The sequence below is a fragment of the Aspergillus puulaauensis genome, chromosome 3, assembly GCF_016861865.1.
Source record: "Aspergillus puulaauensis MK2 DNA, chromosome 3, nearly complete sequence".
NCBI classification, from domain to species: domain Eukaryota; kingdom Fungi; phylum Ascomycota; class Eurotiomycetes; order Eurotiales; family Aspergillaceae; genus Aspergillus; species Aspergillus puulaauensis.
In genome coordinates, this window is record NC_054859.1 from 4,197,203 (window position 1) to 4,222,504 (window position 25,302).

A 25,302-nucleotide genomic window follows, 5' to 3' on the forward strand; every position below is an offset into this window, starting at 1 on the left:
ATTTGGTGTTATTCCTCGCCCTGCTTAAAGAACCGACACAGGTTCACCCGCCGCACGACCATATCGTTGACCACCCGCGTTTCCCCATTCGTGGTTTCCCTCCGGGAATACTGCAACGCGGTGCCCATCTCGCCGTCATCAGTCTCCCACGGAACAAGCTCTAGCGCAAACACGCGCTCGCCATCCAGGGGAACCCGCCCTGGGCTATTGAGTAGGTTATCCACAGCCAATTGCTCCTCCGAGCACTTCCCGCCGGTTTCTTCAACTGCCACAACGGCAGCGAGGAAATTGGACGCCGACTGCGAAAAGTACATCCCCTGTCGCTGTGGAGACTGGCGTAGAAATGTGAGCGCTTGTCGCCGGATCGTGGGGGAGCGGCATTTCATTATGGTGATTAGCAGGGACATCCCGGTTCCCATGTCAAAGATGAACGGCGGTTGGTTTCCGCTGGCTGTTGTAGCGGATAGTGCGATTGGGGCGTGGGTGATGATTTCGGCAAAGTCAGATTCGTAGGCGTCGTAGCAGGATTCGGATGTAGATAGGCCTGTTCGTGTGAGGATGAGGATACTGAGATATGTCATGGATAGGGCTGCTATAATTCCTCGGTGCTCAGAGGAGGAATTTGAGGTATTTCGGTACTGGATGACCTCGGGCAGTATCTGGAACTGCCGGTCCCAGGAGAGAAGGTCTCGTTCGAGGGCCTGCTGGCGGGGTCGTAAATGATGAGCGTCTGAGGCCGGTCTCTGTGCCGTGAGAATTGCCACGCAATCGCGATCGAACTTTTTCCAGTCCGCGACCAGTACATAGAGGGCGGCCCGCGCATCAGATAGCGCGGTGAAGATGTGAGAACTAGGGAGTGATTGCTTGGGTAGTGGGGAGTCTCCGTCGACAACGACGGATATGGTTCCGACGCGGAGGAGAATCGCAGCGATGGTCGTTTCAAGCTTTTTTGATACCGACTCCGTTGCTGATGCCATCAGCTGGGTAGCTTGATGATACAGCATCAATGCAGCCTTGACATTGCCTTGCAGAATCTCAATGCATATGAAAAGCACACAGCTCACAAGGGCAACTGCGTAATCCGCAACGCCGCGCTTAATCTGCTCTTGTATTCTACTCAGAGACCGCGAGTACCATATAAGGGCCTCGCGATGGCTGCGCGATTTCGGATGGGGCAGACGGTCCGTCCGCTCAATCTGATGCATAGGCTCGCCCTCCGACGACGTAGGATGCTCGTAGAACGCACTCAGCGCAACGACCGCATCCCAGATAGCCGGCTCGGAACCACAGATCTGGAGCACCGTGCCGCGCCAGAACTCCAGGTCCAGGGCGTCGGATAGAGACGGCGCGGCGTGGAAGAAGTAGTACTCATACGCGCGCCGCTCACGAGACACTGCTGAGTAGACGGGCAGCACCCGGGCGACAGCAAGTTTAGCGGGCTCAGCGTAGTCGCATTTCCGGCCGGTGCTGGTGCAGCGCGCACAGTGCGGCTTTTCCTCTCCACATTTGACGCGGCGGATCCTGTCTCGATTAGCAGTGCAGATTGCGGAAGGAGGCTATGTACTTACTTGCACGTTTTGCAGCCTGTCCGGGACTTGATTCTGGTACTTCGACTTGTCCGTATCAGCGTGGACATCCTGCGGCGACAATCATCGCATCTTGCTTACGGTGGTGAAGAGTGAGAGAGACGCCGCTCAGTGATTTGAGTGCCCCTGAAAGCCTAACCCGATATGGCAAGTAATTACTGCCTGAGGCAGATGTGTTATTGTCTATACGAAACAAAAGATTACAAGCGACTAAGTATTTTCCCCTCCCACGCCCGCTGAACCGAAGTCCAATACCGATCCTCATCAACCATGGCAAGCGCACAGTGCGGTCCGGTCTCAAACCGAACCCCTTCAGCCACAAACCCCTTCTCCCGCCCTTCATGCAGATGCCGCTCCACATCCTGCCATCGCACCATCTCATCCTCCCGCGAATACAGATAAAACCGTCGCGCAGACGCACCAAATAAACCGGGATCATTCAACTCCGTCCTTAAATCCTCGACACTGCGCATCGCACCCACCGCCTGCAAGGCCGAAATCGTCCCAATGGCCGGGTAGAGCACGGACTTTCCCAAGAAATGCGCGATGGGCTGTTCAGTCGGTGAAGGCAAGGAGACAGCGGCAGCATTGTAACTTCGTAGAAGCGAGCTGTCTCCTGGGCAGCAGTCGAATATAACCAGTTTCAGGGCCGAGATGAAGGCTCTATGTGCAGCGGGATCGTGTGCTTTGATTGATTGAACGAGCTGAGTCGCTGTGTTACTCCCACCATGGGAGAAAATATGCAGCAGGACTGGAATGGGTGAGCCGGAGCCAGGGTCGGAGCTGGGATGGATGAACTGGGCGATTTTCTCCCGCGCAGGAGCCAGACGGTCCCGGATCGCACTGAACGAGCGAAGCGTGATATCGGACAGAGTGGTGGTGATTAGCAGGATTGCGGCGCTGGGGAAATGGCTGGCATAGCCATCGGTGTATTTGGCTATGCGTCGGGGCGATGCGCCGCCGAGCCAAGTGCACAGGATTATAAGCGATGTTGGGGGTGTGGGTGGAATGTGGAGGTGGATGTTTGTTCCGATGGGCTCCATGATTTGACGCTCGTTCGCAAGGATATTGACGATTTAGAGGGAGTTGCGGATGAAGGACGAAGGAGCATAAGCACTGACTTTGGGCTGTTGGGGCGTTGAACAGTTAGTCCGAAACACCGGAACCGCCCCATCGGGGGCAGCCCGTGCAGCCGTTCTCCAAATACGGCTCAAACTGACCAGAATGGAGCCAAATTCCCGGCATTTTAATAGTATCGTCGTGTCGTCGTCTGTAAGTGGAGCATCGTCCACCCCATGCCGGGAATATGCTAAATAGCCCTAACCGCAGACGTCCATCCTATCGTCCTGCCACCTAACAAGAGCAACTTCGCTATCAAAACGGCAGTCGACACGATGAAGGTCATATTCACAGGCTCAGCTGGATTCGTCGACATTGAAATTCTCCAAGCTATCCAGACCCGCCATAGCTTCCACGATATACGAGACCAGGAGACATTGGTGGTTTATTAGGAGAATATGGTGTCTGCCTAGTTTAAAGTGCGCTTATCCACTAAAACACTACCAAACATTGCCATGCTAATGAGCAAGAGATGTGAAGCAGTTAGGCTCCCCAGTGCCGGAGAATGCTTTGTGCAAGTACTGGGTTTAAGCGGCACTTCCTTTGTCGCCATCTATGTTGACGCAGATAAGGTGCAGACATCATCTGTTTGCTAGAGGGGCAATGTCTTTCATAAATGTAAAACAGGACAGCTTGCTAATCCTTAGCAGTTCTTCTCTTGAGATAAATAATGCCTCAGTGAAGACCAGAAACTTCATGACTCCATATCAACCAGTAGTGTACCGACACTGTCCTGTGGCTTGACCCGGCTCGCCTGTGCACCGTTCACTATTCACTAAGCCGGAAGTTGGATAGCAGGAATTGCTATATATTGCGTCACTTCAGTCTTTTGTTTACATTCTCTCAACATTCTCATTTTCCTCTACTATCCTCCCATCTACGCGTTTCTACAGATCGATCCAGAAAAGATGGTTGGAACACGCTCAACCCGCAGCAAGGGCAAGGAGCCCACCCGGGAACCTCTACGAGAACGCAGCCTGTCATACGATGACCCAAACGCACTCGGCGAAGCAGGAGAAAACCAGGCAGCGCGACGTAAGTACCTACCTACCCTAGTCTAAGACCAAACCCAGTCAAGGGTAGAATCCAACTAACATCCACCAGAAGAAACCGGCAAACTCAGTATCGGAGCAAAAGACATCGCCCGCTATCTCGAAATAAACCGCTCCATCGACTGGAACGAGAATACCGGTCCGCAGAGCGTAGGTGCCGGAAAGCAACGCACTGCGTCCGTGCTGCAGCGCCGTGGAGACGTATCGCAGCCAGCCTGTTCGCGGTGTGAGCAGGGAAATAGGGTATTTGGCTCATGTGTTGCGGCTCCCGTTATCAGTGGCTATGCTTTCCAGCGGGGTGCGTGTGCGAATTGTATCTGGGATGGAAAGGAGAGGTCTTGTTCGCTTAAGGGGGAGAATATGCCGTTGGATTCGACTTCAATTCTGTATGTTTTTCTGTCTTGTTTGATTGTGATGTTGCTAATGAGCGGATAGTCAGTTTACAGGAGAAGGATTCAACCTCCGTGAGGCGATTCGCGAAGAGGCGTGGATTGATGGTGATGACAGCCAGCTTGAGCCGTCAGCGCCGATGGAGATGGAGGTGTATGTTGACCCTGAGAATGAAGCTGACGCACCAGAGGTTAGCAGTGACAAGGACGAGAAGGCTACCAGCGACAAGAACGACGACAAGGCTAGTAGCGACAAGGAGAATGTCGATATCGCGACATTCCTTGCAGAGATCAAGCCTGATAGCTCGTTTGCTCGCATTGGAATATCGCAGCATGGCCCCCGGTGTCGCTTTGATGGCGTCGAGCTGAAGTTTCCGATCTCGCGAGAGATTTGGGAGAGCGAAAGACGTCTTTTGAAAGCTCGATCGGATCTCGCTCACTTTGTTGCAATTATCGATGCTCGTCTTTTCGATATGGGACATGGGAGAAGTGATGCTGTGTTTTGGGAGAGGGAGGCGCGCCGTTTGACCAGGCTGTTCGCAACTGGTATAAGGGTGAGTTGATTCGTATATGGTTTGTGCATTCTGGCTAACAGCAATTCTAGAGAACAAGGGGTAGACCAGCTTCATCTCGACGTCCTTCTTTGACGCCGCCTCCTAGAATTGTGGTTTCTGAGGCTATCACTCCTTCGTCTCAACTGATGCCTGATCCAACACCCCAGACTGAACCTCAGAGCACCGGTGAGACCATTCAAGCCCTGACTGAACCACCGCAGTCTCTTTTGCCCTCTACCAACACAGAAGCTACCAGGTCAGAAGCCAAGCAGCACACCCCACCAACAATAGCCACCAGCTCTCGCGATCGGCGTGTCTGGGACAGACCTCAGACCCCCGAAAGCAAGCACAACGACAAGGAGAGACCTGAGTTTGGACCCGTACACGTACAAGAGGTCTTCGAGAACCTTCATGATACCATTGAACAGTTTACAGCTGTTATGGGAGGACCTCCTAAAGCTCCAGCTGAAGAGCCTGCACCGACATGTGTGGATCCTGATGAAGAGGAGAGAGAAAGCTGTAAGCAATCGGCGGATCCAGCGCCAGCTCCAGCTCCGACTGAGCCTGTGCGTGCGAACTTCACTGATCATGAAGAAAGGGCTGCTACTGAGCTTAGGAGACCTTTCTGGACTTTGAGGAGGCCTCGACCGAAGGACCTTGACGAGGGCCCACCGCCAATAGTGTCGAAGCGCTTTCGTAGTGAGAGACATGGTGACAGGGCTAGTGAATAGGTGGTGAGATTGGGGCGAGTCAGTGAGATTGTGAAACTAGTCAGATTCACTGTTAGAAGACGTGGCAATTAATGTTAAGTCTGTATTCACTGTCTATGGTGTGATGTTTAGTCAGGTCGCAAACGTTGGGATATTCTCGAGTATATAAGTCCTCTTGATATCGCCCATTTCGCTCTTTTCATTGCGACTCATTCTCTCCACTTTTATATCTTGATAACTTCCCATTGATCACCAGCGCGAGTACCCTATCACTCACCATGCCATGCAATTGCTGTAATCGACACCGCACCGACCGGCCATCACCTTCGAGGTGCTGTCACCACCATCGCAGGTCTAGGTCTAGGTCCAGGTCCAACTCCAAGTCCAGGTCTAAGTCCAAGTCCAGGTCCAAGTCCAAGTCCAGGTGTAGGTCCAGGTCCAGGTCTCCTTGCAGAGCCAGATCCCCCAGCAGGGACAGACACTGGCGCAGCCCATCACGTCGCGCATACTCCTACACCGGAAGAGGACAATCCGACAAGTGCAATAACTGTGGTGATGACTATGACACCTGCAGGAATGCCTGCGTGCGGCGAATCTTCAAGGATATGGTGGACAACCTAGCAAGACTCCAAACAGCCATGAACCAGGGGCAGGACAAGAGGGAGCGCAAGACTATTCTACGCTCCGGCCCAATCCCCGCCACTGATTCTAAAAGACTCACTCGTCCTGCTGATGTGCTTAAATGTGACAGGCCTTGTGAATGTCATGTTGTCGCCCAGCCTACTCCGGCTCCTCAACCAGCAGCACCGGCGCCAGCCCAATTACAAGCGCCAGCTCCAGTACAAGCCTCAGCTCCAGCCCCAGCTCCAGCACCAGAACTGGCGACCTGGACCGCTGCTCCAGTCGGCGCACAGATGGACAATGGCGTGGGTATGGGCGCTCTTGACTTGATCGATGACTTTAACGCTGGTTTAGGTGGCGATTTCGAAGACCTCATGGCCGGCGGTCTCTTCAACGACCTCGCAGCGCAATATAATCTCCCGACCTCGCAGCCTGCGCCTGTACCTGCGCCTGTCCAGACACAAGCTCAAACACAACCACAGTACCCAGATATCATGGGAACCGCCCCGCCCCGTCCAGAGAACAGGGCCCTTCCCACATCAACCGCCAACATGCCGGGAACGCCCCCCGTTAGTCCAGATATCAGCCCCGCGGCTCCTGGCCTCGCCTGGACAGGCGATGCCTGGCATGGTCCTGTATGGACTGTTACTCTGCCAACCACACCTGCGCGCCCTGGTGCTCGGCGACGACCGGTTACTCGAAGCATGTCGAGAGCCCGGCAGTCTTCCTCTGTCTCGAGTCATACGCTGGGCCGCACGGATGAAGCGTCTGTTAAGGAGGAGGACACGGAATCAGGTACGAGCAATGGACAGGACCGGAATGGGGGGAGAACGCCGGGGAAAGTTATTGATTTGGATAAGGATTGGACGGATGATCTGTTTAGTGATGGCGAGTCTGGGTTTGAGTTTACGCCTGGGCTTCGTACGCCTGGGGAGGTTGAGTAGGGGAGTTGGGGTGAATGGGCTGTCGAGATGGGTTCTTTCGTTTCTCTGTTTGATTGGTTTCTTCCTCTTAGATTCTGGAATGGCGGTAATGGGTTTATACTTGATGAATTTGAAAAGTTGGATGGATGAATATCTCTTTCCTCTGTAGTATTACTATTGTGTGACCATCCCGTGCGTCCTCCTCACTGGGAGAGTCTTACTTGGTTGTGATTAGACTCTGCCCTCCTTTATTCATGCTCTAGACTTGTAGCTATCCTTGACTGCTGACTGAATACTTCATATATTCCGTTCTATAGTCCCACCCAGCAACGGTTGCGTTAGATTACTACAGAATGTCAACTGCATAAAGAGAGATAACCTCGTACAGCACGACTCCGAACAAGTCACCCAGTGGAGTTGATTGGACTGATTGACAAGGCCATGCAAGGGTGACTGCGAACATCGATCTGTCCAGTGGCAGACCGCAACAGAACTCCTCGCCTGCTCCTTATGCATCCACAGTGATGCCGATTCATGTTACACAACAGTCGCCCTCTTCTTTTGCTCGTGATCTCAACAGTGGAATAATATAATGTCCTGCCACCCTAAACTGGCGGCGATCTGGATTCGAAAAGTCCTTTCGACCGATACCATGGTCGTATCAACACCATCTCCATCCAGCAATGAGAACTCAGAGAAACCGCCGGCGAGTCCAGCCCAGAATCCCAACAACCATGGCGCAGACACCAATCTCCGACGCATGCTATCCACCCGCCACATCACCATGATCGCGCTCGGCTCGTCCATCGGGCTCGGGGTGTGGCTTGGGAGCGGTACATCGCTGCGCAACGGCGGGCCAGCAGCGATGTTGATCGGGTATTTCCTGGCCGGGTCGATGGCGTGGTCGGTGAACCAGGCGATTGGCGAGATGGCGGTTCTGTATCCGATTCCGAGCGCGTTTGTGCAGTGGTCGAGTATGTTTGTGTGTCCGTCTGTGGGGTTTGCGGTGGGTTGGGCGTCGTGGTTTGGGTCGTTTATTAATATTGCGAATGAGTTGCAGGTAGGTAGCCTTTCCAAGCCTGATTATTTGATTATAGTGCTGATAGAGAAGGGCGCTGCGACGGTGCTGCATTTCTGGACGGATAGAGTGCCGACTGCGGCGTGGGTTAGTATCTTCTGGGTTGTTATCGTCCTGGTCAATGCATGGACAGTCAAGTTCTTCGGCGAGGTGGAGGTCGTCAGCTCGACGATTAAATTCGGGTGGATGTTCATCGTTGTCATCTCATTAATCGGTCTGCCTCTCCCGTATAGAAGATGCGATGCCAGCCCTAACAGACACAGTTGTATCCGCCGGCGGCGCCCCAACCCACAAGACAACAGGCTTCGAATACTGGAACGCCACGCCCTTCACAAACGGCTTCAAGGGTTTTCTCAATGTAATGCCGACCTGTATATTCGCCATGTCAGGCTCTGAACTCGCCGCCATGGCCGCCGCAGAGACCCGCGACCCTCGCAAATCGGTCCCTACAGCCGTGCGCTCAATCTGGATGCGCCTGGGGCTCTTTTATATCCTCGGCGCGCTTGCACTATCTATAACCGTTTCCCCGCAGGACCCGAACCTGTTTGGTGCCGACGGCAGCAATAACTCCCCTTTTGTCCTTGCGTATCAGAACGCAGGGATACCTGTGCTGGCACACATGACGAACGCAGTCATCTTCCTCTCCGTTCTCTCGTCAGGCAGTATCTCGGGTTTCAATGGCTCGCGCGTCTTGGTCGGACTGTCCCATCTGCATATCGCTCCAAAGGTAGCCACCCACCTATCCTCACTTCATTCATCCTAACTCAATGATATATAACTAACGAAACAGATCTTCAGCCACGCGGACTCCCTCGGCCGCCCGCTAGCAGGCCTAGGCATAACCCTCCTCGGCGGCAGCCTCGCATACCTCAACGTCTCAAACAGCGGCGCCGAGGTGTTCACCTGGCTATCGAATCTAACCTCGCTCTTCGAGCTCTTCAAATGGGGCGCCCTCTGCGCCTCGCATCTGCGGATGCGATATGCTTGGCGATTGCAGGGGCGTGCGGACTCCGAGCTCCCCTGGCGCTCGGGGTCGTATCCGTATGCGTCTTGGTGGGCGTTGGTCTGGTGTGTTGTGTTGATAGTTGTGGAGTTTTATTTGGCGGTTTGGCCGTTGGGTAGGGAGGCGAGTGCGAAATATTTCTTTGCGAATTATGTTAGTGCGGTCCTGGTTGTGGGTGTTTATTTTGGGGCGAGGGTCTGGTATAGGGGGGGTTGGTGGGTGGATTTGGCGGTGGTGGATTTGGATAAGAAGAGGAGGTTTTATCATTAATGATTTAGTCAAGTAGATGAGATGATATATACAGCATTGATTTGAATATGTAACTATACGATATATTTCTGCTATACAAACCACCACTTCAAACAACCAACAATCCTATACCAGCAAAGCCCTCTACTAGACCCCCTCACCTTCTCAACCACCCATCCATATAGATAGTAGATATGTTAAATAGCAGGCCGCCCATGCGTCTCAAACGGCAACCCAAAGCAAATCACCCCAACAGCAATCCACAGCGCCGCACTCGCATAAAGCGGCGCAGTGGTGAACCCCGTCTGCGACGAAACCACACTGGCCACAAGCCCACCAAGGCGCAGAAGCGACGCCGCGGTGCCGGTTCCTGTGCCTCGATGGGGGGCTGGGAAGGACTCTGGTGTGAATGCGAACATGACGGCGTATTCTAACACAGACACATGCACGTTAGTAAACAAATAAATACGGGGTCTTGGCCCGGTGTATAGGGATAGGGCTGGTAGCATACCAAAGTTCCCGAGTAATCCAGTCACACAGGTAAAAGCCAAACTAGCAACCTGCGTAGAGACACCGACATAGGCAAAGAGGAAAACACCGGTAACAATCGCCGAAATGCCCATCATCCAGCGGCGGCCCAGGAACGTATTCACGAGGACCGCAGCAGAAAGCGGGCCCACAATCCCAACGGCAGACTGGATGCAGTAGTTCCTATACGTGAGGTCGAGGGACGAAGCCTCGGTGAATCTGGTCGCCAGATACGAGGGGAGGAAGTTGAAGTAGAGCGGGTATGCAACCCCGATGACGAGCCATATCGCCCAGATCAGGGCTGTGTGGAAGGAGAGTTTGCGTGTTGCGAAGAGCGCAGAGTAGTGTGAGCCGCGGAAGTCTTTCATGTTTTCGTGGATGATTTCCAGCGTTGAGAGCCCGGTGCCACCAGTTTCTGCTGCAGCAGGGGCCATGCCGAGTCGGGTGTCGATGGCTTGGAGCATGCTGAGGGTCAGTGGCTCGGGTTTGCTGTTCTGACGCGCGACGTAGTTGACTGCGTCGACGACGGCTTGGTCTTTGCCTTGGGAGAGCAGGTAGCGTGGCGTTTCGGGCATTTTGAAGATGAAGATGCGGATGAGTGTGAATGCGAGCGCGAGGCCGCCGAGGGTTATGAGGGTGTATCTCCTGTTACTGAATCAGTTGACTTGCTGCTGGTACTGGAGGTGGCTTACCAGCCCATGTTCTCAGCCCGGGAGCAGGTGTCGGGCGTGGCATCTGTAGGGCAGGAGAAGTTTGCGAGAAAGACCCATGCCAGCAGGGACACGACCAGCTGGCCGAACATCCACCAGGCGCTGAGGGCTGTGAGGAGGAACTGGTGGCTTGGTGGGAGAAATTCAAGGCTGCCCTGTTAGTATACGGCATTAATTCAGGGGTCATCAAGGTGTTTACCAAATCAGAGAGCTGGCTGGTACATTTCCACCAGCGGCAGTCCCTATAACCGCCCACATGGAACAGAACGCAACAAAATTCATTGTTCCAGCTGCTCCACAGAGAAACACACCAGCTACAACCAGGGTGATGTTGAACGCGGGCTTGCGGCCGATCAAGTCGCACGAGATGCCCCAGAACGAGGCACCAAGGATGAGACCGACATAGTATGCCACAGAACTATAACTGACCTGCTTGATACCGGAGAACTCGAGCTGGATGGGCGGCTGAACAGACGCTATTCCTTGGCTTGTACAGTTAGTATACCATATCGGGCTTTCAGGATTGAGCTCACCTCGCCAGGTTATCAACAACAAACCCAAACCCCGTCACGACGAACACCTTCCACTGGAACCTGCATCTATTAGATTGTATCCTGGGCGGAGGAGGGAAACTGATACCATCCCATCCCAATCTCCGTCATGCACTGCGAGACCAGCTCCGACTTGAGCCGGTACGCGTCCGAGGTGGCAGCGCCATAGAACTGCTCCATCTCGGCGTCGTCAACCACCTCCATCTTGCCGACGTCATGCTGTGGGTCCTCAGCGCCCTCTGTGGGCTTGTCACGCTTGCCTGGTTCGATATCCATTGTGTGTTCGTTGTTGTTGTTGCTGCTACTGAACTGGGTGTTGAGGGTGATATAAACGGCTGACGAGACTTAGGGCTCCGTGCTGACGAAAGAGACAACTCGAATGGGGAGTTGCACAACGGCAGGAGGTACGAAGGTGGGGGTTTGGTTTTATCAGAATTCCCCACTCTGATAGGGGTTAGGATGAAGCGTGCACGGACTGTGCATGGGGGGTGGGTATTGGAACTGATGCTTCATCACTGCAGTATGGCTGAGAGACTGCTTAAGCAGATCTATGAGGAGCTCTCTCATTATGGACAGCCTGAATAGGTATACTGTAATGAGACGGTTCCCTATAAAACATACTATGACTGACATTCTGGTCATAAAGGATACTGTAACAGAACTACCCTGATATCTTAACAAGCCCTCAAGTATCAGCTAGAGAACTACAGATCTAAGCAGCAATCGCTGTCCCCTGTGTACTCTCCAACCCCTTCCCCTTCTCAGCCAGCTCCTTCTTATACGCCTCCGCCCGTCCATAACTCTGCTTATACGCGCCCTTGACCATATCCTCCACCGTGATAGGCGCATACTTTGGCTGCTCCCCGGCCTTGCAGCAGTTCGGCAGACACTCGCAGATATGATCCGGGTTCCCACTGAAGAAGAACGGGATCGAGTACCGCTCGCGCCCGGACTTGTTGATGACCCGGTGGATGTTGGATTTGTATCTGTCGTTGGCCATGCGCATCATCAGGTCGCCGAGGTTGACGACGTATGCGCCCGGGACGGGTTGGACCTGCCATCTATCGTTAGCAAGAAGACACAGATACAGATAGTAAGTAGACAGGAACGGGGATATGATTGATATACATCTAACCACTGCCCACTCGGGACATCCAAAACCTGCAACCCGTCAACCTCATCCTGCAGCAGGAGCGTAACGCATCCAAAGTCCGTATGCGCCCCAATCCCGCGATTCAGCTTCTCGTCCTCGTCCTTCGGCTGCGAAGGGTAATGCAGCATCCGCATCGTCGCGACACCACCGGCCGTGAGGGGGTCGAAGAAACTCTGGTCGACATCGAGGGTGCGCGCCAGAACGCCCAGGACGTCTTTGGCGAGCTCGTACACGGCGCGGTAGTACTCCATGCTTGTTTTGCGGAATTCGGCTGCGTCGGATACAGATGCCGGCCACTGGTTTGGTCCGCTGTTGAGGCGCTGGTTGAGGTAGTAGGGGTGGTCGGTGCTGATGTCGTCGCCGATGTACAGGCCTTCTTTGAGCTCGGGGGCGGTGCCGATCTCGAGCATTTGCGAGCGCAGCAGTTCGTAGCCGCGGTTGAAAGTGTTGTTGTCTGATTATCAGCTGGGTTTGGGTTTAATGATTGTGTGGTGGTGGTACTTTTGTCTACTTTGAGCTTCTCCTCCAGAGGGAGATCGAAGAAGCGCTTTGCGCAGGCCATGACGCGCTGCTGCAGCTCGCGTGGGATGCGGTGGCCTGTGATCTGGAAGAAGCCATTGTACTCGCAGCTGTCTTTGACCTGCTGCACGAGCTGTTCCTTTGCTGCAGAGTCGGCGCCGTAGAAGGGCGAGAAGTCGAGGATCGGCGGTGCAGATGGAGCCATTTTGGAATTATGAAGCTAATCAGTTCTGGAGTCGAATTATTGATTGAGCGATTGTTCTATGACCGGCGTATGACCATAATCTCTATGGATGTCTGAAATGGCAGATTATTATCTACTGAATCCGTCAAGCTCTTCCCCTCGCTCGACCAAACCCGGGTAGATGTCCGGCCATGTCAAAGCACTCCAAGGCCGCCAGAGCCAAGAGTGGGAGCTCGAGAATGGGACAAAGATGGGGTGATATCGCTGATACCAGCGACTCCAACTCCAACTGCCGATTGGCGTTATCTCTCGAGGCCATCGAGGACCAAGCGCGGAATGCTGAATGTTGGGGTTGCACAGCAGCGACACAGCATCTGCAAGGAGGCCCCAAAACGAATTATAAACCCCCACATTTCCTCGTCTCTCCACCGGCCATCAATTCGGTCTTCTATCCCTGCGCTGCTTCGCCATGGGTGACGTTGAGAAAGCATCGGTCAATCCGCCGGAGGAGACCAAGACCGGCGAGTCGAGGGTCTATGTTGACACTGAGGCGGAGAAGGGCTTCGGTATGTTGTCCAGACGGTGGAGACGACGTGCTGACTGTGTAGTTCGCAAGGTGGATTGCTTTGTGCTACCATTGCTGTGCTTGGTATGTCTTGTGTGATTTCTACTTGGTAGGGCTAACCAAGGCAGATGTACTTCTTCGATTGCATGGACCGGGTAGGAAGCCCTATACTGTGGGTGGCATTCAAGCTGACGGAGTAGAGTAACCTGGCAAATGCAAAGACAGACGGACTCGACAAGGACATCAACCTCAAGGGGAACGAGTACTCGCTGCTCATTCTGATCTTCTACATCCCGTTCGGCCTGTTTGACCTGCCATGGAACCTGCTAATCAAGCGGTACTCGGCACGGATCATGCTATCACTGAGTACGTATCCGTGGCTTTTGTGAATATAGCTAACTATGTAGTGACCGTTGTCTGGGGAATCTGCGCGCTGTGCCAGTGTGCAGCACACAACTTTGGCAGTCTACTCGCCGTCCGCATCATCCTAGGGTATGCCCCCTCATTCTAGTAAGAGTCTCGCTGACAAGATAGAATCTTCGAAGCTGGCTTCTTCGCCGGTGCAACCTTCTACTTTACACTGTTTTACACGCGCGGCGAGATGGGCTTCCGCCTCGCAATCCTGCAATCCATGGCCGTCCTCGCCTCAGCCTTCAGCGGGCTCATCTCATTCGGGCTCTTCCAAATAAACCACCCAACCGTACACGGCTGGCAGTGGCTATTCATCGTAGAAGGCGGAATGACATTAATAATCGGCGTCATCGGGTTCTGGTGGCTCCCTGACAATGGGCAGACGGCGTGGTTTCTGAACGAGCGCGAGCGCGCTGCTGCATCGGCGCGTCTGCTACGGGATACTTCCTCAGAGGTGAATACCGCGCTTGAATTGAAGGCCGCGTTTCAGACGTGGAATGACTGGAAGTTCCCGATCTGGGCGGTTATCACGTTTACGTACCCCGTAGCGTATGCGACTGCGATGAACTTCTTTCCGCTGGTACGTCTCCATTGCCGTAATACTTATGAATCTGACCAGATAGATTGTGAGCCGACTTGGCTACGACACCGTCAAAACGAATCTATGGACAGTGGCGCCGAATCTCGTTGGGGCAGTGATCTTGCTCGTGGTCGCCAAATCGTCGGATCTATTCCGCGAGCGGTCTCTGCATATCATACTCTCGCTGGTGATTTCTCTAGCCGGCATGCTCGTTCTTGCTAGTATAGACGTGGTCGCCAACAAGGGCGTCTCGTACTTTGCGTGCTTCCTCCTTGCAGCCGGGGCGTATATCCCTAGCTGTCTGGTGCATGCGTGGCACAATAACAACAACACCAACGAAAACTCCCGTGCGGCCAATACGGGCTTTTTCGTCGGTCTTGGGAATCTAGCGGGGATACTGAGTGCTGCGACGTTTCGCACGGAGTATGCGCCCAAGTACATTCCCACGCTGGTGGCGACGTGTGCGTGCAATGGGGTCTGCATTGTAGCTACGGGGTTCATGGGGATGTGGATGCGGATCGAGAATCGGCGACGAGATCGCGTACAGGGAGTTAGCTTGCGTGCTGGGCAGGTCGAGACATCGCAGCTGGCAGAGGGAGAGAAGAGTCCAGAGTGGCGTTATTTTGTGTGATGAGTACTGTATAACGTAGTTTTGACGTCCTGTATAGCCCTCTTTATCTGCCTTGAGTGGCACCCTTATCAGTGCCACATTAATGGACTGTCACCCAGACGCTATAATAGTTTACCCCGCACGCTTATCGTCTCCACTGATAAATATAATATATGTAATCTGGGGTCCGGTGCTTTCCAGTCGGCAGTGTAGCGCCATGAAGAAACACGCGTGCGAGTATCCTGGCTGCGACAAGGCCTTCACTCGGGCTGAGCACCTGCGGCGACACTCTCTGAACCATGAAACCGCGAACAACGGATACACCTGCCAGCGATGCTTCACGCATTTCTCCCGTCCAGACCTGCTGAGCCGCCATATGAGCCGACACGCGCAGAAAGACAGAGAGGCCGGGGGAGCCGGCAAAGGCGTGCTCGAGACGAGGAAGAGAATGCGGCGGGCTGACGATGGCTCGATTATCGTGCGGCCGCCCAAGAGACAGTCCCAGTCTCGCCAGAAGGCCCTGTCCTCGTCGCTGTCCGTGGGGAGCTCGCCGAGTCGTCCTGAGGGCGCCCCGGTGTCCCCCCCTGGGTCAGCGGGAGATCCGGTCTCGACGTCGACAATGTCCATCGGCGAGACTGAGCTCACGGACCCTGATCCGTTGCTGGCGCCGATGATGCCTGGTCCGTTTGAGCCGTATGTCGAGCCGATTCCAGGGCAGTTCGACGCTGCTGATGGCTCGTGGAGCACTGGGTTTGAGACGGATATGTTCATGAATGACACTGGTATGTTTTATGGATAACTGTATGGCTTCGTCTGACCGAACAGTAACCGATTTCAATCTCCCTTTTGCGGCAACCGGCAATTACAACTGGCTGTTCGATGTGGCCTCGCTTGACGACGCTTTTCACCATCTGGAGCTGCCTCTTGGCCCTGATCTCGTACCGTTCACCGATCCGATCGACCTTCCAGACCCAATGGCAGACCTGAATCTGGACCTGGATTTGAACCTCTCTGCTTTTGACCAAGACGGATCTTCCGTGCTGCTCCAGGCTGCCTCCTTTGTGGAGCGATCCGGCCCAGAGCGGCGCGAGTTGCCAGACCTGGACTGGATGGGCGGACCGACCCTGGACAACATCCCACTGCAGCCCCAGCTCGACGACGACGCTCGCAGAGGCATTCTGACATTAATTGCACAGAGTCCGCCGGTAGATATCCACGGCCAGCCTCTCAACCTCGACTCGCCACTGCTCTCGCTATCCGCGCTGCAAAACTACAGCGACCTCTTCTTCTCCCGCTTCAACACCACATACCCTCTCATCCACACCGCAACATTCGACCCAAACACCATCGAGCCCGTCTTCCTCGCTGCAATCCTCTCCATGGGCGCCACCTACAGCAGCCGCGAAGCCCACCAGCTCGCCGTCGGCATCCACGACGCCCTGCGCAACCAGCTCTTCTGCCACGGCGCCTTCTCCCCACAGCCGGATCTCTGGGTTCTCCAAGCGATGCTGCTAATTGACTGCTTCGGCAAGATGCGCGCAGGGCCGAAGCAGCGCGAAAACGCCCAGCTGTTCCACTGCGTCCTGATCAAGCTCATCCGGCGGTCAACGTGCACTTCAATCCGCAATACAAACCCCATACCGACCCTCGAAACACCGTCCTCTGAACGAGACGATGCGTGGAAATCGGCTATGGACAGCGAACAGCGCAAGCGTCTCGCCTTTCAATGCTTCATGTGGGATACCGAACACTCCGTCCTCTTCTCGCAGTCGCTGTGCATGTCTGCCTTTGAAATCCGCTCTTCCCTCCCCTGCTCTGCTGCTGCTTGGGAAGCACACACGGCCGAGGAATGGTCTCGTCATGCGGCTAGAGATACAGAGCATAGCTTCCTCCCTGTGTTGAAGGGGTATATCACACCCGGGGCTGTGCCTAGACCCCGAGATCTAAATGGTCTCTCCCGTCTTGTCGTCTTGCACGGTCTCATGTCTATAAGCGCGGATCTGAAGCGGCGCGATCAGACGACGCTGCGCTCGGAAACGCCTGAGCGGATGGGCGCGTGGACACCGAGGGTCGGCCGGGCGTATGATCTCTGGAAAGCGGATTTCGACGCAGACTGCCTCACCATGAAGCTGGGTTCGGGATTGGGATCGGGATCGCAAGCACCAGCAGACGAGTGTAAGCGCTTCGCATCTCTAAAACCAGCCGCGATGGCGCTCTACCGCGCTGCATCGCTGGCGCTGCATGTGGAAGTCCTCGATCTCCAAATCGCCGCCGGGGCGTGCCAGATTCTAGGACGGGTGGTTACACCTAGTGACCGTGATCGTTCACGCGGGATTCTCTCGCGGTGGCTCTCTGGTCCCGGATCGGAGTGTACGTCTGCGTCTCGGCATGCGGCGTTTCTTTTACACGATGCGGTGCTGAGTCTGCATGACTGGGAGCAGACGGATGCGTTTCATTTCCCGTGGTGTCTGTATCTGGCGACGCTGACGGTGTGGGCGTTCCATACGGGGATGGGGATGGAGATGCGGGATGATGGGGTGCAGATGCAGGCGAGGCCCAGACCGACGGATCTGTCGTCGCTGATTGTGGCCATGACGACGTCGAATGGGGGCGAGTTGGCGGCGTTGGCCGGGGAGTATGATACCAGGCCGTTGGTTAGGGCTATGGCGCAGCAGTTGGCGACGGTGAGGTGGGCGATGGTGCATGATGCGATGAAGGTGCTGGTTGGGTTGGGTGTTTAGTCTTGTATACAAGTGCCAAAGTATCCTTTGCTGATTCAAAGTCTGTATTCTAACTATCTTGCGGTGGTCTATCAAATAGTATCAAGCAAACGGGTAGTCTGTATAGCCCTTCTGCGGGGGACTGGCACCATAAAACGTATCCCGGTCATACTCATTCAACTGCAGTCCCTCCTTCAATCTCCTGGGCAGATCCGGATTCGCAATAAACAGTCGCCCAAACGCCACAGCATCAGCTCCATCGCCAACAACCTTCTCCCCGGCATTCCCCTCCTTGAAATTCCCCGCCGCAATGAATCCCACACCCCCCTTCTTCAACACCCCCCGGAACGAATCCAACGACGGAACAACAACCTCCTGCGTCTTTTCCAGCGCCTCAATCTTCGCGCTCTCATCAAGAACCTCATCAAACCGCGGCTCGATCATATGCACATACGCCGGGCGCGCCGACTCCGCTAAACCCGCAATCGCACCGCACAGATACCCCCAGTGTTTCTGCGGGTTCGAGTCCCGCGTATCCTGGAAGTAATTGTACGGGCTGAGCCTGATTCCGACGCGGTTGGCGCCGATTGCCTCTGTTACGGCGGAGATGATCTCGAGCACGATCCGGGTGCGGTTCTCGATACTTCCGCCGTAGGCGTCGGTGCGCGTGTTGACGTTGTCGTGGAGGAATTGGTCCAGGAGGTACCCGTTTCCGCCTATCCTGTTAGTATACAGGAAGAGATTAAAAATTACAAGGTATGGGGCCTGGTGGAGGTGGAGGTACCGTGGATCTCAACACCATCAAACCCAGCCTGCATGGCCCTCTTGGACGCAGCCGCGTACTCCGCCACGGTCTGCTGGATCTCGTCGACTGTCATCGGCCTCGGCGGGGCATCAGCGTACGCGGACCCGTCGAGAGCATTTCCTGAGATAGGGATGTTGCTTGACGAGATGGTCTGGCGCCCGCCTAGCCACCCGGGTGTCGTGGCCCGTCCGACATGCCACAGCTGGCACAGGATCACAGCGCCTTTTGCGTGCACGGCGTCGGTGACCTTCTTCCAGGCTGCGATTTGGGAGGGGGTGAATATGCCCGGCACGCCGGGGTATCCTGCTGCCTTCACGTTTTGTTAGCACGGGAATTGGGATTGGAATTGGACAATGTAGGCAGGGTTTGACATACTGAGTGGGAGATTGGAGTCGCTTCAGTCAGCATCAGCCCGCCCTTGGATGCGCGCTGCTCGTAGTACTGCACGTTGAGGTCATTGGGAACCCAGACGCCGTCGGACTCTTTGGTTGAGCGCATGCGCGTGCAGGGGGCTTGGATGACGCGGTGCTGCAGCGAGAAGGCGCCCAGGCGGAGGGGCTGGAAGAGCGGTTCGAGGGGGGAGAGGGAGCCCATTGTATATTAATTGAAGAATGAGTTTTAATGTGAGTAGTTGTTGTATTGCAGGTGTTGTGATGGATTGGCTTTATATTGTACCTCCACCACTCTTGGAACTGCATTGATACTGCAGCTGGCAGGAGTGGGATCACTACAGTGGGGGTCAAGCACAGGCGTCAGCACTGCCGGCTGCGATCAGACCCTTGAGCGCTATTTATTCAAGCTGCTAATGCAACAAGCTGGAGTCCTGTCTATCCTTGTTCTTGGAGAATGCCAGCATGGATACCTTCCTGTCCTCCGCGTCCCAGACGCTCTCGTTCTACCTGAACGGAACACCCATTCACCTTACAAACCCCCATCCCCGCTGGACTCTGCTGGACTTCATCCGCTCGCAGGATGGACTCAAGGGCACGAAGCTGGGCTGTGGCGAGGGCGGGTGCGGTGCTTGCACCGTCGTCCTGCAGACCAGGGCCTCGCGCATTCGCCATGTCGCTGTGAACGCCTGCCTTTATCCTTTGGTTGGAGGTACGTCCCTACCACCAAGGTATACACGAATACTAATAGGATAGTCACCGGAAAACATGTCATCACAGTGGAAGGGCTGGGGACAGTCGACAACCCACATCCGCTGCAAGAGAGAATCGCAAAGCTGCACGCGTCGCAGTGTGGATTCTGCACGCCTGGGATTGTCATGTCGCTGTACGCTATTGTCCGCAATGCATTCGACCCGGCTACTGGGGAGTTCCTGCTCTCGGAGCAAGATATCGAGGGGAAAGGACACCTCGATGGGAATCTGTGTCGGTGCACGGGGTATAAACCCATCTTCGAAGCGGCGAGGACGTTCCTACGTGAGGATCTAGGCGTGACTCCTGTTATTGTGCCGTCACTGGAAGATGAGATAGAAACGGACTTGACTGGGTCTGATTCTGCATCTGGCTCTGCATCTGGATCTGGGTCTAGCTCTGGCTCTGGTTCCTGTGGTCGTCCTGGAGGCTGCTGTCGTGATAGCCCTGGGGAATCATGCTCGAGCAACACAGATATAACAGTGCCGTCACCGTCTTCTCCAAAGCAGTTTGATTTCATCCCGTATGTCCCGACCACCGAACTGATATACCCGCCTGGGCTAGCCAAGTTCCAGCCCCAGCTTCTGTCCTACGGAGACGAAAGCCAGGCCTGGGTGAAGCCTACAACAGTCCAGGAGACACTCGACATCCTATCCCGATACCCTACTGCGACCCTGGTCACAGGAGCAAGCGAAGTGCAAGTCGACGTGCGATTCAAGAACTTCAGCCCCCGGGTTAGTGTCTTTGTCGGTGACATCCCAGAACTGACATCCATCACCTGGAGCGATGACAAGAAGACCCTTCACGTCGGGGGCTCGGCCTCTCTATCAGACCTTGAAACCGAATGCCAGCGCTGTATTCCTGACTTCAACGCTACGAATCCTACGAATCCAGGCTACGCATCGACTATGTCCGCAATCGCCAAAACCCTGCGCTACTTCGCCGGCCGCCAGATCCGCAACGCGGCCTCGCTGGCTGGGAATATCGCCACGGCGTCTCCAATCTCAGATATGAACCCACTCCTCCTCGCCCTAAACGCAACAGTGCACACAAAGACGCTCGAAAAGGAGACATCAATCCCAATGACCCAACTGTTCAAGGGATACAGAAAAACAGCCCTCCCCCCGGCATCTCTCATAACCCGAATCTCCATCCCAATGCCATCAAAGCATACCCTCGAATTCACAAACGCATACAAACAAGCAAAGCGCAAAGACGACGACATCGCCATCGTCACCGCTGCATTCCACGCCTCTCTCTCCCAAGGTCCGGAGTATAAAATCGAGGAAATATCCCTCGCCTTCGGCGGCATGGCACCTACAACCGTCCTCGCACCAATAACAGCATCAACACTCCTAAACAAACCCTGGACCCCTTCCACCCTAGACGAAGCCCTAACAAGCCTAAGCCAGGAACTCGCCCTCCCCTACACCGTCCCAGGCGGGATGGCTACATTCCGACGAACACTAACGCTCTCCCTCCTGCTCCGCTTCTGGCACTCCATATCCCAAAAACTCAATCTCGAGTTCGATTCCGATCTGGTTCATGAAATCCATCGTGGGATTTCGTGCGGCACGCGCGATGACGTGAACCCACACGCGCAGAGCGTCGTCGGACAGCAGATCCCGCATCTTAGTGGGCTGAAACACGCTACCGGCGAAGCGGAGTATGTGGATGATATGCCCCCGCTGTATAGGGAGTTACATGGGGCGTTGGTTCTTTCGGAGCGTGCGCATGCGAGGATTGTGGGGGTTGATTGGACTCCTGCTCTTGAGGCTGGGGCGGTGGGGTTTGTGGATGAGGGGTGTTTGCCGGGGGAGAGGAATCTGTGGGGGTCTGTTGTTCATGATGAGCCGGTGTTTGCGAGGGGGGTTGTGTGTTCGCATGGGCAGCCGGTTGGGATGGTTTATGCGGAGAGTTTGGAGATTGCACGGGCTGCTGCTAATGTTGTGAAGGTTGTGTATGAGGATTTGCCGGCGGTGATTACGATTGATGAGGCGATTGGAGAGGGGTCGTTTTTTAAGCATGGGAAGGAGTTGAGGAGGGGGGTTAAGCCGGAGGAGATGGATAATGTGTTTAAGGAGTGTGAGGTTGTGCTGTCTGGCACGACGAGGGTCGGTGGCCAGGAGCATTTCTATCTCGAGACGAATGCGGCCGTTGCGGTGCCGAATGCTGAGGATGGGAGTATGGATGTCTGGTCCAGCACGCAGAACACGTATGTCTCGCCCATTTCTTCTCTGCTCTAATCTAACTGTGACTGTAGAATGGAAACGCAAGACTTCGTCAGCCAAGTCGTCAACGTCCCCCGGCACAAAATCAACGCCCGAGTGCGTCGCATGGGCGGTGCATTCGGAGGGAAAGAGTCTCGCTCTGTCCCCATCGCATGCATGGTCGCCGTCGCAGCGAAGAAGACCAGACGCCCAGTCCGGATCATGCTCAGCCGCGACGAAGACATGATGACCTCCGGGCAGAGACACCCCGTGCAGTGCCGCTGGAAGGTAGGATGCACGAGAGAGGGCAGGCTGATCGCCCTCGACGCAGACGCATACAATAACGCCGGGTACTCGCTCGACATGTCCAGCGCCGTGATGGACCGGTGTCTGACGCATATGGACAACTGCTACTTCATCCCGAATGTGTGGCTGCGCGGCTGGGTGTGCAAGACGAACACGCACAGCAACACTGCGTTCCGCGGTTTCGGGGCTCCGCAGGCCATGTACATCGCAGAGAGCATTATCAATGCTGTTGCTGAGAAGGTAGGTATAAGCGTTGACGAGATCCGACGGCGCAATCTGTACGCTATCGGCCAGCGCACGCCGTTCCTCCAGACTATCGACGAGGACTGGCACGTCCCGATAATCCTGGAGCAGGTGCGTCAGGAGGCGAAATACGACGAGCGCCGTAAGGCAGTTGAGGAGTTCAACGCCGCGCACCGCTGGCGCAAGCGCGGGATCTGTCTTATCCCGACGAAGTTTGGGATTTCGTTCGCGACGGCCCTGCATTTGAACCAGGCCAGTGCGGCGGTGCGGGTTTATACGGATGGCTCGGTGCTGCTGCATCATGGCGGTACGGAGATGGGCCAGGGGCTGTATACGAAGATGGTGCAGATTGCAGCCCAGGAACTCCGTGTCCCTGTTGACCAGGTGTATACGGAGGGGACATCCTCATATCAAACGGCCAACGTCTCGCCGACTGCTGCATCGTCAGGGAGTGACCTGAACGGTATGGCGGTTAAGCATGCCTGCGACCAGATCAACGAGCGTCTGCAGCCATACCGCGAGAAATGGCCCGATGCGTCGCTAGGAAAGATCGCTATGGCGGCGTATCGAGACCGCGTCAACCTCTCTGCTGCTGGGTTCTGGAAGATGCCGACAATTGGGTACGAGTGGGGGAATTATGACCCGGAGACTGTCAAGCCCATGTACTTTTACTTCACACAGGTCAGTATACCTACTTTAGGGCGTATTCGTGATTAATGTCTCTAGGGGGCTGCATGCACCGAAGTCGAACTGGACCTTTTGACAGGCGACCACACGGTCCTGCGCACAGATATCAAAATGGACGTCGGGCGATCCATAAACCCAGCGATCGACTATGGGCAGATTGAAGGCGCGTTCGTCCAAGGCCAGGGTTTGTTCACTATGGAAGAGTCGCTCTGGACGCAATCGGGCCAGCTCGCGACCAGAGGGCCAGGGAACTACAAGATCCCTGGCTTCTGCGACATCCCGCAGGAATTCAATGTCAGTTTCCTCCAGGGCGTTGGCTGGAAGACGCTGCGCAGTATCCAGTCGAGCAAGGGCATTGGGGAGCCGCCGCTTTTCCTGGGCAGTACTGTCTTGTTTGCCTTGAGGGATGCACTGGGGTTTGCTAGAAGAGAAAGGGGGGTGAAGACGCCTCTGGTCCTGGATAGTCCAGCTACTGTGGAAAGGTTGAGGCTGGCGGTTGGGGACGAGTTGCTGGAGAGGGGAATGGCCGAGAGAAAGGAGGGAGAGAGGAATTTCTTCGTTACTGTTGCTTAATGTATTCAATTTTATCACTGAATCGAGTTGCCTTCATCATATCACCTGCATACCTTGCGTGATAGTTTAGAAACGACGATCATTGAATCAGCTGCACATTATTGAGACCATTTACTGCAGCTGCACGCCTTATCTATTAAGCACGCTTATTGGGCTACCCTGATCGTCTGGTATGATCATGCAGTCAGCTGGTATAAGCCACACGAGACACTCAGTTCAGCTCGTCAGCTTACATCGCATGAACCCATATTCTTTCCAATAGACTGGTATTCCCATGTCTTGTTCAGCTCGTGGTCTACAACTGGACGTTCCCATAAACCTGCCAATACTCGTCAAGTCCTTCCCATCTACCAGAAGTACAAAACACCATGGCGACAGCGACTAGAGAGTACCACCGCGGCAGCCCAACCGACCTACGCGCCCCCTGCCCCGTGCTAAACAGCCTCGCAAACCACGGCCTGATCTCGCGCTCCGGCCGAGACATCACAAAAGACTCTCTCCTGGCAGCGCTGAACGAGATCGGCCTTGCCAGCAGCGCAGGGAAGCTCCTCTGCAACATCGCCTTCAAAGTCCACACCGACGACGCCAAAAACCCACCCCCAGGCACGGCGGCTATGGGATTCCGTGACCCGGATCAGGTTAATGATGACGGCGTCCCTGTGCTGAATCTCGACCAGGTGGGACGGGCGCATGCTATGGAACATGATATCTCGCTTACGCGTCGGGATCGCGCGCTGGGGGATCATATGCGCCTTGACGAGGCCTTGTATGAACGGCTTCTAGAGTGTCCGCGGGAAAAGAAAGCGTTCCGGATATGGGATCTAGGGCGGTATCGCAAGGTGTTGTATGCTGAACATGCGAGGGATAATCCGCAGCTGGTGTTTGGGGTGCATCAGCAGGCGTCGGCGTGTTTGGAGGTTGCGGCGATGCAGTGTGTCTTTGGGACGGGGTCGCGGGGGGGTGTGCCGATGGAATACTATGAGGCCGTGTTTAGGGATGAACGATTGCCGTTTGAGGAAGGGTGGAGGCCGAGGAAATGGATGTTTTTGGTGGAACTTGTCGGTGTTGCGTTGTGTGTTTCGTTTTGGGCGTTGTAGACTTGATGGTAGGTTGTATATAATGATAATAACTGATTCAAACAGGGTCACTATAGACAGACATCTCCAGTGGCTACTGTTTCAGTAGCTCAATAGAGGTTACAGTGAAGGTAGTTTGCCCATTATTCGGCAGGCTCTCGAAAACAACGACCAGATATTTCCTGTCACCATCTCCCTAGTCTGGTTAGCAGGCACTACACTATCAGGCGGTGACGTACCAAGCGTATGCGATAGTTCATCCCAGCAACAACCTGTCTTTCAACATTCTCAACAACCACATCCCCGCCATACTGGGCTTTGATGGCGTTGGTAGCGACCTCTTCTGCTTTTGCAGCTCTTGCGTCGCTTGCTGGTGCTTCGGAGTATCCACCGGGCATGGCCATGCTGATATTGTATATATCTGAGTTGATGTTGTGAGTTGATGAGT

The 25,302-nt window shown here is 54.8% G+C and overlaps 13 protein-coding genes across 13 annotated transcripts; 7 read left to right on the top strand and 6 right to left on the bottom strand.

Moving 5' to 3' along the window:
• Positions 1-8: 8 nt before the first annotated feature.
• Positions 9-1,636, bottom strand: APUU_31640A (Zn(II)2Cys6 transcription factor; the record flags this gene model as incomplete). Its single annotated transcript, XM_041702867.1, has 2 exons — positions 9-1,521; positions 1,569-1,636. The coding sequence occupies 2 exons, from the start codon at positions 1,634-1,636 to the stop codon at positions 9-11; spliced, it is 1,581 nt and encodes a 526-aa protein (XP_041555609.1).
• Positions 1,637-1,786: 150 nt separating this feature from the next.
• On the bottom strand, positions 1,787-2,629 carry APUU_31642A (TMEM53 family protein; the record flags this gene model as incomplete). Its single annotated transcript, XM_041702868.1, has 1 exon — positions 1,787-2,629. The coding sequence occupies one exon, from the start codon at positions 2,627-2,629 to the stop codon at positions 1,787-1,789; it is 843 nt and encodes a 280-aa protein (XP_041555610.1).
• Positions 2,630-3,613: 984 nt separating this feature from the next.
• On the top strand, positions 3,614-5,431 carry APUU_31641S (uncharacterized protein; the record flags this gene model as incomplete). The annotated part of the gene is made up of 4 exons (XM_041702869.1): positions 3,614-3,740; positions 3,810-4,143; positions 4,193-4,700; positions 4,751-5,431. 4 exons carry the CDS (start codon positions 3,614-3,616, stop codon positions 5,429-5,431), a joined length of 1,650 nt encoding a protein of 549 aa, XP_041555611.1.
• A 257-nt stretch (positions 5,432-5,688) lies between these two features.
• Positions 5,689-6,975, top strand: APUU_31643S (uncharacterized protein; the record flags this gene model as incomplete). Its single annotated transcript, XM_041702870.1, has 1 exon — positions 5,689-6,975. The coding sequence occupies one exon, from the start codon at positions 5,689-5,691 to the stop codon at positions 6,973-6,975; it is 1,287 nt and encodes a 428-aa protein (XP_041555612.1).
• A 631-nt stretch (positions 6,976-7,606) lies between these two features.
• On the top strand, positions 7,607-9,305 carry APUU_31644S (putative amino acid transporter; the record flags this gene model as incomplete). The annotated part of the gene is made up of 4 exons (XM_041702871.1): positions 7,607-8,014; positions 8,066-8,246; positions 8,296-8,759; positions 8,823-9,305. 4 exons carry the CDS (start codon positions 7,607-7,609, stop codon positions 9,303-9,305), a joined length of 1,536 nt encoding a protein of 511 aa, XP_041555613.1.
• A 176-nt stretch (positions 9,306-9,481) lies between these two features.
• APUU_31645A (MFS transporter) lies at positions 9,482-11,349 on the bottom strand (the record flags this gene model as incomplete). Its single annotated transcript, XM_041702872.1, has 6 exons — positions 9,482-9,714; positions 9,796-10,457; positions 10,505-10,672; positions 10,722-11,009; positions 11,056-11,115; positions 11,162-11,349. The coding sequence occupies 6 exons, from the start codon at positions 11,347-11,349 to the stop codon at positions 9,482-9,484; spliced, it is 1,599 nt and encodes a 532-aa protein (XP_041555614.1).
• A 436-nt stretch (positions 11,350-11,785) lies between these two features.
• encD (Fe(2+)/2-oxoglutarate-dependent oxygenase encD) lies at positions 11,786-12,950 on the bottom strand (the record flags this gene model as incomplete). The annotated part of the gene is made up of 3 exons (XM_041702873.1): positions 11,786-12,127; positions 12,202-12,680; positions 12,728-12,950. 3 exons carry the CDS (start codon positions 12,948-12,950, stop codon positions 11,786-11,788), a joined length of 1,044 nt encoding a protein of 347 aa, XP_041555615.1.
• Positions 12,951-13,398: 448 nt separating this feature from the next.
• Positions 13,399-15,116, top strand: APUU_31647S (uncharacterized protein; the record flags this gene model as incomplete). Its single annotated transcript, XM_041702875.1, has 7 exons — positions 13,399-13,495; positions 13,538-13,578; positions 13,623-13,649; positions 13,695-13,860; positions 13,902-13,986; positions 14,029-14,485; positions 14,529-15,116. The coding sequence occupies 7 exons, from the start codon at positions 13,399-13,401 to the stop codon at positions 15,114-15,116; spliced, it is 1,461 nt and encodes a 486-aa protein (XP_041555616.1).
• A 196-nt stretch (positions 15,117-15,312) lies between these two features.
• Positions 15,313-17,836, top strand: APUU_31648S (C2H2 finger domain transcription factor; the record flags this gene model as incomplete). The annotated part of the gene is made up of 2 exons (XM_041702876.1): positions 15,313-15,877; positions 15,921-17,836. 2 exons carry the CDS (start codon positions 15,313-15,315, stop codon positions 17,834-17,836), a joined length of 2,481 nt encoding a protein of 826 aa, XP_041555617.1.
• An 81-nt stretch (positions 17,837-17,917) lies between these two features.
• APUU_31649A (alkene reductase) lies at positions 17,918-19,214 on the bottom strand (the record flags this gene model as incomplete). Its single annotated transcript, XM_041702877.1, has 3 exons — positions 17,918-18,531; positions 18,600-18,930; positions 18,996-19,214. The coding sequence occupies 3 exons, from the start codon at positions 19,212-19,214 to the stop codon at positions 17,918-17,920; spliced, it is 1,164 nt and encodes a 387-aa protein (XP_041555618.1).
• A 260-nt stretch (positions 19,215-19,474) lies between these two features.
• Positions 19,475-23,778, top strand: APUU_31650S (uncharacterized protein; the record flags this gene model as incomplete). Its single annotated transcript, XM_041702878.1, has 4 exons — positions 19,475-19,721; positions 19,766-21,974; positions 22,023-23,199; positions 23,245-23,778. 4 exons carry the CDS (start codon positions 19,475-19,477, stop codon positions 23,776-23,778), a joined length of 4,167 nt encoding a protein of 1,388 aa, XP_041555619.1.
• A 368-nt stretch (positions 23,779-24,146) lies between these two features.
• APUU_31651S (putative peroxidase) lies at positions 24,147-24,875 on the top strand (the record flags this gene model as incomplete). Its single annotated transcript, XM_041702879.1, has 1 exon — positions 24,147-24,875. One exon carries the CDS (start codon positions 24,147-24,149, stop codon positions 24,873-24,875), a length of 729 nt encoding a protein of 242 aa, XP_041555620.1.
• A 73-nt stretch (positions 24,876-24,948) lies between these two features.
• Positions 24,949-25,258, bottom strand: APUU_31652A (uncharacterized protein; the record flags this gene model as incomplete). The annotated part of the gene is made up of 2 exons (XM_041702880.1): positions 24,949-25,050; positions 25,094-25,258. The coding sequence occupies 2 exons, from the start codon at positions 25,256-25,258 to the stop codon at positions 24,949-24,951; spliced, it is 267 nt and encodes an 88-aa protein (XP_041555621.1).
• Between the last annotated feature and the right edge of the window lie 44 nt (positions 25,259-25,302).